This window comes from Ranitomeya variabilis, chromosome 2, assembly GCF_051348905.1.
Source record: "Ranitomeya variabilis isolate aRanVar5 chromosome 2, aRanVar5.hap1, whole genome shotgun sequence".
Lineage (NCBI taxonomy): Eukaryota > Metazoa > Chordata > Amphibia > Anura > Dendrobatidae > Ranitomeya > Ranitomeya variabilis.
In genome coordinates this window covers 94,189,968-94,202,892 of record NC_135233.1, presented here as the reverse complement: position 1 = coordinate 94,202,892, position 12,925 = coordinate 94,189,968, and the positions used below count along the sequence as shown (strand labels likewise).

Here is a 12,925-nt window from a genome sequence, read left to right as displayed (position 1 = left end):
GACCAAGTCGCAGCTTGCAAACTTGAAGTGCCGTCGCCTGATGCTGAATGGCCCAAGAAGCACCCACTGACCGAGTGGAGTGTGCCTTAGGCTACGTTCACATTTGCGTAGTGCGCCGCAGCGTCGGCGACGCAACGCACACAAAACCGTAACAAAACGCACGCTAAAACGCTGCGTTTTGCGACGCATGCGTCCTTTTTGGCCGAAAGTTGGACGCAAAAAAAATGCAACTTGTTGCGTTCTCTGCGCCCAACGCTTGCAGCCATGCGTCGCAAAACGCAGCACAACGCATGTCCATGCGCCCCCATGTTAAATATAGGGGCGCATGGCGCATGCGGCGACGCTGCGGCGCCGAACGCTAATGTGAACGTAGACTTAATCCCCGCTGGGATAGGCTTGCTTCTGACACGATAGAGCAAAGAAAATGGTATGTAGCAGCATCATATCATTCAGTATTCAGTAATACCATTAATCCCCCAGCGATGGCAAATCTGGTGAAAAACTTCCAGATGAAGAGACCATTCTCCCGAGGCGAGACCCTGACGGCTGAGAAAGTCTGCCACTGAATTCTCTACTCCTGGGATGTGGACTGGTGAGATGACCGAGTGATTCCTCTCGGCCCATCGGACAATGTGACTTCGAGCATCGCAAGCTTGCTGTGGGTGTCCCCTGACGGTTGATGTACGCCACAGCCGTGGCTTTGTCCGACTGAATCCGGATGGGACGACCTGCTAGAAGATGATGAAACTGCCGAAGGGCCAACCTGATTGCTCGTATTTCCAAGAGATTGATCGAGAGACGCGATTCCAGAACGGACCAGCATCCCTGGGCCGTGTGATGACAGAATACGGCACCCCAACCTAGGAGACTGGCCAACGTACTGGGAGAAAAGATTTTCCCTGATCCAGAGAAGACCTCACCGTCCATCTGACGGTCTGTCTGACCCGCTGAGACAGCTGGACCAGACAGCCTCCATTGCCGTGACCATCTTGCCTAGCACTGTCATCCCGAACCGAATGGAATGAGGGACAGATCGGGCTCCCTGTTGTAACGCACAACTTTCTGGAGGAAGGATCACCAACCCCTGGGAAGTGTCTAGGATCATGCCTAAGAAGGGTATCTACTGAGCTGGTACCGGAGACTATTTGTCCAAGTTGATCATCCAACCCAGGCGAGAAAAAGTATCCACCGTGATGTTTACTCAGTCTGTGCAGGCCTGAAATGATGGACCTTTGATTAATAGGTCGTCTAGGTATAGCAGAACAACCATGGCACGAGAATGAAGAATGGACATGACTGCCGCCATGACCTTGGTGAACACCCAGGGGCCGTAGGCGAGGCCGAAGGGCAAAGCCATGAACTGGAAGTGTTCGTCGTGAATTGCGAATGTAGAAATCTTTGGTGAGTTGGAAAAAAATCATAATATGGAGATAAGCATCCCGGACGTCGATGGATGCGAGAAACCCCCCACCCCCTTCTGCATTGAGGTGATGACCGAGCAGAGGGACTCCATTCGGAAGTGATGACTGAGGAATTTGTTTACCAGTTTTAGATCCAGTATGGGACGCACTGTTCCATCCTTTCTTGGAACCACGAACAGGTTCGAGTAAAACCTTTGAAACTTTCATCTTGAGGCACCGGAATGATGACTCAGTTTTTTCGGAGTGCGTCTATAGCTTGGTAGAAAGCCGTTGACCACGATTCTGTTTTGGGGGAACAAGACCGGAAAAAAAGCGTGGGCGGGGAAGAAGAGAACGCTATCCTGTATCTGGAAGACACCAGGTCCCTGACCCACCTGTCGTGAACGACCGACAGCCAGGCCTGACTGAACAAAAGCAGACGATTGCCTACTTTGCTGGTGTCTGTCGGATACCGCAAGGAGTCATTGCGCAGAGAATCTGTGGTTTCTGGATCCCTTGGCTCTGTTTCGGCCTGCTTTTCCATGAGTGATTGGGTCTATATGAGACCTGGGAGCCCCTGTCTTTATGCCAAGGACGCCCAGGGCTGGAAGAAGCGGACGTAGAGGGCCAGCTCATGTTGTCTGGAACCGGGTCTGCTGTTGCAAAGGCCGGCTAGGTTTTTGCTGGGGAAGGAATTTACTTTTCCCTCCAGTAGCATCGGAGATAAGCTAATCTGGTCTCTTTCCAAATAAGCGACCGCTATGGTAAGACAGAGAGGTTAGGGACGTTTTATTGTTTGTTTTTTTAGCGGAATTCGCACGCCACACTGAGCCATAATGCCCTCCTGATGGTGACGACATTTGCGGATGCCAACGCAGCGCAATTAGCTGCATCTAGTGAAGCGTGTACCACGTAATCACCAGCCCAAGAAATCCTATTAGCTAGACTCACTACCTCAGGAGGGAGGTTACTTTCTGGAATGAATTTAGAAAGGTCCTCTGTCCAATCAGCCATAGCTTTAGCCACCAATGTCGCAGCAATGGATGGAGAAAGTGCAGAGCCGGAGGCTTCAAAGAGTGACAGAGCAAGATTTTCAATCTGTCGGTCAGTGGGATTTTTAATCGATGAGCTGTCAGAAAGGGATGAGTTTTTGATGAGAGGTACGATATGGGAGGATTTGATGGGACTCTGCTCCTTATCTAAGGAAGAGCTGAATAAAGGGATATCTTGTTTCAAAGGGCTTCTGCCCAGTGAAACGTTTGTCCAGCTGATTCCTATGTATCTGAACTATGTCCGTAAACTCAGGGAGAATGACAAAACACCCTATGGGGACGTTTAGCCCTTTTGAAGGACACCGCATGATCTGGAATAGCAGAAGAGTCTTCCTCTACCCTCAGAGTCTTGTTGACTGCCTCGATGAGGGTATCTACAGTCTCCTGATACTCCTGCGAGTCCGGGTCTATGGAGACATTCGACTCATTCTGAGCTGTGTTCGCTGGGAACAGCTTCAGAGGGGGAGCAGGAGATGGGACTCACTGACCCTGAAGCACGAGAGTGAGCGAGGACGCGCTATGAGTCCTCTTCCTAGAATCTTGTGCTGATCTTGCTAGGGAACAACCTGTTTGTTGATGGTTCCCTAGCAGAAGGGGAGCTTTCCGTACCAGGTAAAAGGGCGCCCTGACGAGGAGGGGTCCCGGAGAGACTCCATTGCTTTGACCAGAGAAGACAGACGGTGCCAGAGCCGTAGCCCACTCAGGGGGACTAGGTCCACTATGGTCGGCATTAGTGGAGGGATCCTGGGCACATGCCGGGTCACAGTCTGCGCAGAAAGGGGTATTATGGCCCCAGGGTAATTGCAAGTGGTACATGAAGCAAAAAACACTTGTTAGCCCTCCTTGCTTACGGGTTGTGACAGTGTACCCTTGATACCCCACTATACTCAGGGACAAGTTACTGCAGAGAAGGGGTTAAGCTAAGTTTTGTAGCTTACCCAGGTCCTGTGTCTTGTGCCCCCAAGGATGGTGTCAATTGTCCCCGCTCTTTCTGCTGTGCCAGATACCGCAATGAAATGCCGCAATGACACTAATAGTTTTATTTATTTTTAAATATGATGCCATCACGATCCCAACTTGTATTTTGGTACAGATGTGGCTAGGAGCCTAGCAGGCACATGTGCAGTTTTTTGAAATTTTTAAATTAAACGTTTTTTTCGGAAATTTGTTTTAAAATTTTGCGTTTGCATGGGTAAATTATTACTTAACATGACTGACACAGCTGCTGGCCTGTCATCTGCTCTGCATTCACTGTCTACCCCTGTTCATTTTCAGGTTAAGCCCTAACAAAGTTTTCTCCTCTGTCCCTTTACTGCCGGTCATACATCGCCTACAAACATATTTTCACTACACCTCCCTCCTTATGAACGTGCATGGGGGTTGACTTACAGGTCAGCTCCCGAGAGCGTATCTGGTTCTGCCCCACCTTGGCGAGATAAGCCATCAGCGTTCCCGTGATCAATTACTTTCTTATGTTGAATTGTAAAACCACATTGCTGTAATATCAGGCTCCATCTAGGCAATCTCCCGTTGTCCCCAACTACTCCGTTGAGCCAACTCAGTGGGTTATGATCTGTTATCATGGTGAAGTTGCGCCCATAGAAATATGGTTGCAGTTTCTGCAGAGCTCACACAATTGCTAAACATTCCTTTCCAATTGTGGCATAAGCCAATTCTCTAGGCAGAAGATTCCTGCTTAGGTACAGAATTGGGTGCTGCTCACCTTGCTGGTTCACCTGGCTGAGAACCGCACCAAGCCCATAGGTGCTCGCAATCTGTCTGCATTACAAACCTGCGAGTGAAATCTGGGGCCTGAAGGACAGGGGAACTAACCAATGCTGACTTCAGGGCAGAAAAGAATTCCTCAGACTGAGGAGTCCAGGAAACAATTTGAGGAAGCTTCCTCCTGGTCAGATCAGTTTAACAGCTTAGCCAGAGCACTGTAGTATGGCACAAACTTCCGATAATAACATTCCAGAATGCTGTAGATAAGACCCTGATGCTGGTGAGCTTAGCTCACCTTAGATTTTGGGGGTGACAGGTTCCCTTTAAAGGCTATAGATTATTTTATAGTATACAAGGTTCAAACTTAAAAGTTTTAAGCTTCAGTAGAAAAGGTACAATGCTTACAATAAAAGGATATAAAAATATGGAAATAAAAAAGAGACATACAAATATTCAAGACAGTTATAACATAAAAAGGAGAAACTTCCAGAAATATCTAAACTTTGCAGTCTGGTATTCTGTTCCCTGGGGGGGGAAGGGAGATATGAAATGGATCACATCAGCTTGGCTGCCCTCAATCTCAAACAACTTTCTTTGTGTGGACCCCAAGTTATAGGCTTAGCCTGGAGATCAGGTTTCTAGACCAGCCTTTCATGTTAATATTGGCAGGCAGCACAGTGATTAGCACTGCAGCCTTGCAGCGCTGGGGTCCTGGGTTCAAATCCCACCAAGGACAACATTTGCAAGGAGTTTGAATGTTCTTCCCATGTTTACGTGTGTTTTCTCCAGGTACTCCGGTTTCCTCCCACATTTTTAAAGACATACTAATAGGGAATTTAGATTGTGAAACCCATCGGGGACAGCGATACGTGTTCATAACTGTATGCGAGATATGTTAGCGCTATATAAAAATAAAAGATTATATTCTAATTTCTGGCTTGTGACTGGACCATGGCTACTTTACCAATGAATACATTATTTTTTCAAGCTCTTTTCTTAGCCTCTCTTTTCCATAGTAACTAGGTTCCATTTGGTGTCTTCCTTCAAAGGCATCAGAGGCGTGAAAGGATTCCAATTCTGTGTGTTCTCAGAACAGCACCATGGGGTCTGAGATCCGGAGATCAGAAAAGCTACCTTTGTGATAGATAACATAGGTTATGATCCTTGTGAAAAGCTGCAGCCTAAAGGTACCTTCACACTGAACAACTTAACGATAACGATAGCGATCCGTGACGTTGCAGCGTCCTGGATAGCGATATTGTTGTGTTTGACACGCAGCAGCGATCAGGATCCTGCTGTGATATCGTTGGTCGGAGCTAGAAGTCCAGCACCTTATTTCGTCGCTGGCTCACCCGCTGACATCGGCGTGTGTGACGCTGACTCAGCGATGTCTTCACTGGTAACCAGGGTAAACATCGGGTTACTAAGCGCAGGGCCGCGCTTAGTAACCCGATATTTACCCTGGTTACCATTGTAAAAGTAATAAAAAAACACTACATACTCACCTTCTGATGTCTGTCAAGTCCCCCACCGGCGGCTTCCCTGCACGGAATGTCAGCGCCGGCTGGCCGTAAAGCAGATCACAGCGGTGACGTCACCGCTCTGCTTTACGGCCGGCGCTTACACTGTGCAGGGAAGCGGACGCCGGGGGAAATGACAGACACCGGAATGTAAGTATGTAGTGTTTGGTTTTTTTTACATTTACACTGGTAACCAGGGTAAACATCGGGTTACTAAGCGCGGCCCTGCGCTTAGTAACCCGATGTTTACCCTGGTTACCCCGGGACTTCGGCATCGTTGGTCGCTGGAGAGCTGTCTGTGTGACAGCTCTCCAGCGACCACACAACGACGAAACAGCGACGCTGCAGCGATCGGCATCGTTGTCTATATCGCTGCAGCGTCGCTTAATGTGACGGTACCTTTAGAACAGATGCTAATTTACTGCCGGTCATATATCGCCTACAAATACATATTTTCCCTTCAGGCTATGAACCATAGAGGTCTGGTGGAGACTTCTGGTTGTCATGCCAACCCATTTGTGACTGCAATCACGTGACGAGTTACCGATGGGCGGGCTATCCAGTGTGCTTCCCGGAAGCACGAGTTAAATGCTGCTTTCAGATTGACAGCGGCATTTAACGGGTTAACAACTGCGGGTGGATTGCGATTCCACCCGCGGCTGTTAGAGGCACATGTCTGCTGTTCAAAACTGCGGAAAGATGTGGGCTCAGCGGCGGAGCCCACATTAAAAGGGAGGGTTTCCAACAAGCAGATCAGTTTTAGCATATGGTAAGGGAAAAAAAAACAAAAAAAAAAACACAGTAGTGGAATTGCACTTTTTTGCCATTTCAGCACACTTTTTACAGTACAGTACAGGATATGGTAAAACCAATGGTGTCGTTCAAAAGTGCAACTCGTCCTGCAAAAAACAAGCCCTCACATGGCCATATTGATGATGAAATCATGGCTCTGGGAAGAAGGGGAGAAAAAAAAACAAACGCAAAAATGAAAGGGCTGCAGCTTGAAGGCGTTAAATATCAACAAAAAGCCATAGATTCCTTAACCCCGTCATGACCCAGCCTATTTTGGCCTTAATGACCTTGCCGTTTTTTGCAATTCTGACCAGTGTCCCTTTATGAGGTAATAACTCCGGAACGCTTCAACGGATCCTAGCGATTCTGAGACTGTTTTTCGTGACATATTGGGCTTCATGTTAGTGGTAAATTTAGGTCGATAATTTCTGAGTTTATTTGTGAAAAAAACGGAAATTTGGCGAAAATTTTGAAAATTTCGCAATTTTCACATTTTGAATATTTATTCTCTTAAACCAGAGAGTTATGTGATACAAAATAGTTAATAAATAACATTTCCCACATGTCTACTTTACATCAGCACAATTTTGTAAACAAATTTTTTTTTTGCTAGGAAGTTATAAGGGTTAAAATTTGACCAGTGATTTCTCATTTTTACAACAAAATTTACAAAACCATTTTTTTTAGGGACCACCTCACATTTGAAGTCAGTTTGAGGGTTCTATATGGCTGAAAATACCCAAAAGTGACACCATTCTAAAAACTGCACCCCTCAAGGTGCTCAAAACCACATTCAAGAAGTTTATTAACCCTTCAGGTGTTTCACAGCAGCAGAAGCAACATGGAAGTAAAAAATGAACATTTAACTTTTTAGTCACAAAAATGATCTTTTAGCAACGATTTTTTTATTTTCCCAAGGGTAAAAGGAGAAACTGGACCACGAACGTTGTTGTCCAATTTGTCCCGAGTACGCTGATACCTCATATGTGGGGGTAAACCACTGTTTGGGCGCACGGCAGGGCTCGGAAGGGAAGGAGCGCCATTTGACTTTTGAATGAAAAATTGGCTCCAATCTTTAGCGGACACCATGTCGCGTTTGGAGAGCCCCCGTGTGCCTAAACATTGGAGCTCCCCCACAAGTGACCCCATTTTGGAAACTAGACCCCCCAAGGAACTTATCTAGAAGCATAGTGAGCACTTTAAACCCCCAGGTACTTCACAAATTGTTCCGTAAAAATGAAAAAGTACTTTTTTTTTTTCACAAAAAAATTATTTTAGCCTCAATTTTTTCATTTTCACATGGGCAACAGGATAAAATGGATCCTAAAATTTGTTGGGCAATTTCTCCTGAGTACGCCGATACCTCATATGTGGGGGTAAACCACTGTTTGGGTGCACGGCAAGGCTCGGAAGGGGAGGCGTGCCATTTGACTTTTTGAATGGAAAATTAGCTCCAATCGTTAGCGGACACCATGTCGCGTTTGGAGAGCCCCTGTGTGCCTAAACATTGGAGATCCCCTACAAGTGACCCCATTTTGGAAACTAGACCCCCCAAGGAACTTATCTAGATGCATAGTGAGCACTTATAACCCCCAGGTGCTTCACAGAAGTTTATAACGCAGAGCCGTGAAAATAAAAAATAATTTTTCTTTCCTCAAAAATGATTTTTAGCCCAGAATTTTTTATTTTCCCAAGGGTAATAGGAGAAATTGGACCCCAAATGTTTTTGTCCAGTTTGTCCTGAGTACGATGATACCCCATATGTGGGGGTAAACCACTGTTTTGGCACACGTCGGGGTTCGGAAGGGAAGTAGTGACGTTTTGAAATGCAGACTTTGATGGAATGCTCTGCGGGCGTCAGGTTGCGTTTGCAGAGCCCCTGATGTGCCTAAACAGTAGGAACTCCCCACAAGTGACTCCACTTTGGAAACTAGACCCCCAAGGGAACTTATCTAGATGTGTGGTGAGCACTTTGAACCCCCAAGTGCTTCACAGAAGTTTATAACGCAGAGCCGTGAAAATAATAAATGTGTTTCCTTTCCTCAAAAATATTTTTTAGCCCAGAATTTATTTTTGCAAGAGTAACAGGAGAAATTGGACCCCAAAAGTTGTTGTCCAGTTTCTCCTCAGTACGCTGATACCCCATATGTGGGGGTAAACCACTGTTTGGGCATATGCCGGGGCTCAGAATGGAAGTAGTGACGTTTTGGAATGCAGACTTTGATGGAATGGTCTGCGGGCATCATGTTACATGTGCAGAGCCCCTGATATGCCTAAACAGTAGAAACCCCCCACAATTGACCCCATTTTGGAAACTAGACCCCCCAAGGAACTTATCTAGATGTGTGGTGAGCACGTTCAACCCCCAAGTGCTTCACAGAAGTTTACAACGCAGAGCCGTGAAAATAAAAAATCATTTTTCTTTCCTCAAAAAAGATGTTTTAGCAAGCAATTTTTTATTTTCACAAGGGTAACAGGAGAAATTGGACCCCAATATTTGTTGCCCAGTTTGTTGTGAGTACGCTGATACCCCATATGTGGGGGTAGACCACTGTTTGGGCATATGCCGGGGCTCGGAAGGGAAGTAGTGGCATTTGAAATGCAGACTTTGATGGAATGGTCTGCGGGCGTCACGTTGCATTTGCAGAGCCCCTGATATGCCTAAACAGTAGAAATACCCCACAAGTGACCCCATTTTGGAAACTAGACCCCCCAAGGAACTTATCTAGATGTGTGGTGAGCACTTTCAACCCCCAAGTGCTTCACAGAAGTTTATAACGCAGAGCCGTGAAAATAAAAAATAATTGTTCTTTCCTCAAAAATTATGTTTTAGCAAGTAATTTTTTATTTTTGCAAGGGTAACAGGAGAAATTGGACCCCAACAGTTGTTGCCCAGTTTGTCCTGAGTACGCTGGTACCCCAAATGTGGGGGTAAACCACTGTTTGGGCGCACGTTGGGGCTTGGAAGGGAGGGAGCACCATTTGACTTTTTGAACGCAAGATTGGCTGGAATCAATGGTGGCGCCATGTTGCGTTTGGAGACCCCTGATGTGCCTAAACAGTGGAAACCCCTCAATTCTAACTTCAACACTAACCCCAACACACCCCTAATCCTAATCCCAACTGTAGCCATAACCCTAATCACAACCCTAACCCCAACACACCCCTAACCACAACCCTAACACACCCGTAACCCTAATTCCAACCCTAACCCTAATCCTAACCCCAACCCTAACCCTAATCCCAACCCTAACCACAACTGTAACCCCAACACACCCCTAACCCTATCCGTAACCCTAACCACAAGCCTAATCTTAACCCTATTTCCAACCCTAGCCCTATTTCCAACCCTAACTCTAATTCCAACCCTAACCCTAAGGCTATGTGCCCACGTTGCGGATTCGTGTGAGATTTTTCCGCACGATTTTTGAAAAATCTGCAGGTAAAAAAGGCACTGCGTTTTACCTGCAGATTTACAGCAGATTTCCAGTGTTTTTTTGTGCGGATTTCACCTGCGGATTCCTATTGAGGAACAGGTGTAAAACGCTGCGGAATCCGCACAAAGAATTGACATGCTGCGGAAAATACAACGCAGCGTCTCTGCACGGAATTTTCCGCACCATGGGCACAGTGGATTTGGTTTTCCATAGGTGTACATGGTACTGTAAACCTGATGGAAAACTGCTACGAATTCGCAGCGGCCAATCCGCTGCGGATCCGCGGCCAATCCGCTGCGGATCCGCGGCCAAATCCGCACTGTGTGCACATGCCATAACCCTACCCCTACCCGTAACCCTAGCCCTAGTTCTAACCCTACCCCTAGTTCTAACCCTAACCCTAGTGGAAAAATATTTTCTTTATTTTATTATTGTCCCTACCTATGGGGGTGATAATGGGGGGGGGGGTTATTTTTTTTATTTTGATCGCTGTGATAGAACCTACCACAGCGATCAAAATGTACTTGTAAGGAATCTGCCGGCTGGCAGATTCGGCGGGCGCACTGAGCATGCGCCCGCCATTTTGGAAGATGGCGGCGCCCAGCGAGGAGACGTACGGACACCGGGAGGATCGGTAAGTATGAAGGGGTGGGGGGGGGGGGGGTGGATCGGAGCACAGGGGGGGTAATCAGACCACAGGGGGGGTGAATCCAAACAAGGAGGGAGCGGACGGGAGGACGGGGGAGCCGGCAGGCGGACGGAGGGGACCGGACCCCATAACGGAGGACTGGGGGGGCGATCGGTGGGTGTGTGTGTGTGTGTGGGGGGGTCACTTCAGTATTTCCAGCTATGGCCGATGATATTGCAGCATCGGCCATGGCTGGATTGTAATATTTCACCAGTTTTTTAGGTGAAATATTACAAATCGCTCTGATTGGCAGTTTCACTTTCAACAGCCAATCAGAGCGATCGTAGCCACGGGGGGGGTAAAGCCACCCCCCCTGGGCTGAAGCACCACTCCCCCTGTCTCTGCAGATCGGGTGAGATTGGAGTTAACCCTTTCACCCGATCTGCAGGGACGCGATCATTCCATGACGCATACGCTGCGTCATAGGTCGGATTGGCACAGACTTTCATGACGCAGCGTATGCGTCAAAGGTCGGGAAGGGGTTAAAGGAAAAGTATTAGTTTGGTTAATTCTTTATTGTACAATGAATATTCATATTTGGCTAGACCAAAAGAACATTTTAAAATGAGTTACAAAACTGTATTTCTCAAAAATTAGTTTCCATTAGTAAATTGGATAGATCTGGTTAACTTCAAAAAGGTGTTCCCATAAATAGTAGATTAAGGCCAAATTCACACTAGGCGTTCTTGCAGCTTTTTTTAATCAAATTTTCAGCTGTGTTTTACAGTACCAGCAAAGTCTGAGATTTCAGAAGTCTCATGCACAGAACTTGTTTTTTTTAGTCAATCGGGATTTTGTGCTTTGCATGCTTTTTTGCACAATGGAGCACGTCACTTCTTTCAGTGTTTTTCACCCATTGAAATGTGATAAAAAAAATAAATAAAAAAACACGCTGGAAAAGAACGCTGTTTTTTTTGTGTACAGAGTAGGACTCCCCCCACCACCCCACACACAATTTTATCAGCATGAACAAGAATCAAATCTAGCATGCCAAAACCGTAGCAAAAAACAGCAAGGAAAAGATGATTTTTTTATGCAGCTTCTTTCCTACCAAGAAATCAGGTTTTGTTGTGGAAAAAAAACCCACTGAAAAAACAGCTAGTGTGAACTTACCCTTAAGGTCTTCACACAGGCTGGTATTAGCCAACTATTTAACATGCAACATTTGATGTTGAGAGAAGGACAGAGCAGTTGGACTTCACTTTCCATACACTTGTTCTCTAGCATCTAGTAGTAGCCAACATCCTTCTCCTATATAGATCACATCAACATGCGGCCAAACATTCATGTGTATGAGGTACAGAAGAGGTAGCAGCCAGCCAAACATGTCTCTACATTGCATGTACACCTGTAGGGCAACAGTTACATTTTAACACGTAGATAACCTTCTGTACAAGGCTGGTAAACACTCCACGCATAAGCGCAGCTAAAGCTCGCTGTTCACCAGGTAGTATGTCTCCAACCTACACAATCTAGATAGCCATTTTTAGACACTAGCTGTAAAATCACCCATTAGATAGGTCTTATTTAAGCGATTAGTTTTTACTTATAACATAAATCAACATTATGGTAGAAAAAAAATGTTCCTAGTTACCTGTGCACCTTCTCCATGGTATAAGCAATTCACCACATTGTCCAAAAGGTTGATGTCCAGTTTCTGGCTGAAATCCAGCAGCTGTCGAGCTGCATGGTCCGCTAACATGGTCATAATTGCTGGCATAGATTACTGCAATAAAAAGATATTACATGTTAATATATAAATACATGTAGGACTTTAAAAAAAAAAAAAAAAAATCTAGATACATTGTAGACCACTTTATTCTATACTTCAGGGTACATGTGATCAGACTCATGTTGCTTGAACCAGGGCTGTGGTGTCTGAGTTGGTGTCATGGAAATTGAGGAGTCGGAGGTTTGGCTTACCGACTCCGCAGCCCTGGCCTGAACCACAGGCATTCAATGTTAGGCCGAGGTCACACTTGCGAGTGTGATGCGAGAACCTTGCGCGAGTCTCTCGCATCAATACCCGGCACTGCCGCCGGCACTCCAGACCGGAGTGTGCAGCTGCATTGATACGAGAGAATCGTGCGAGTTTTTCGTATCACCCTCGCAAGTGTGACCCCGGGCTTAGGCTGTGTTACTGCAGTATTTTAGAGAAAAAGATTTGAAAAACTGGCTCGAGACAAGGTGTCTTGACTGACTACTCCAACGCAGCTGCTTGGTGGCTTCTTAACACCCTGATCCCTTTGAGAGACAGGGAAATCCCTATTAGTGTAGGGAAGCATGGTGGGGACAAAATGGCAGACTGGCA

General features: G+C 46.3%; 1 protein-coding gene across 2 annotated transcripts in view; it reads right to left on the bottom strand.

Moving 5' to 3' along the window:
• XPO1 (exportin 1) overlaps positions 1 to 12,925 on the bottom strand; it is a 139,620-nt gene that overhangs the window by 76,338 nt on the left and 50,357 nt on the right. For both annotated transcript variants that reach the window (XM_077282721.1, XM_077282719.1), the window contains exon 2: positions 12,209 to 12,340. In XM_077282721.1, coding sequence (XP_077138836.1) covers positions 12,209 to 12,334 — 126 coding nt within the window. In that variant the 5' untranslated portion in view covers positions 12,335 to 12,340. The remainder of the gene's footprint in view (positions 1 to 12,208; positions 12,341 to 12,925) is intronic.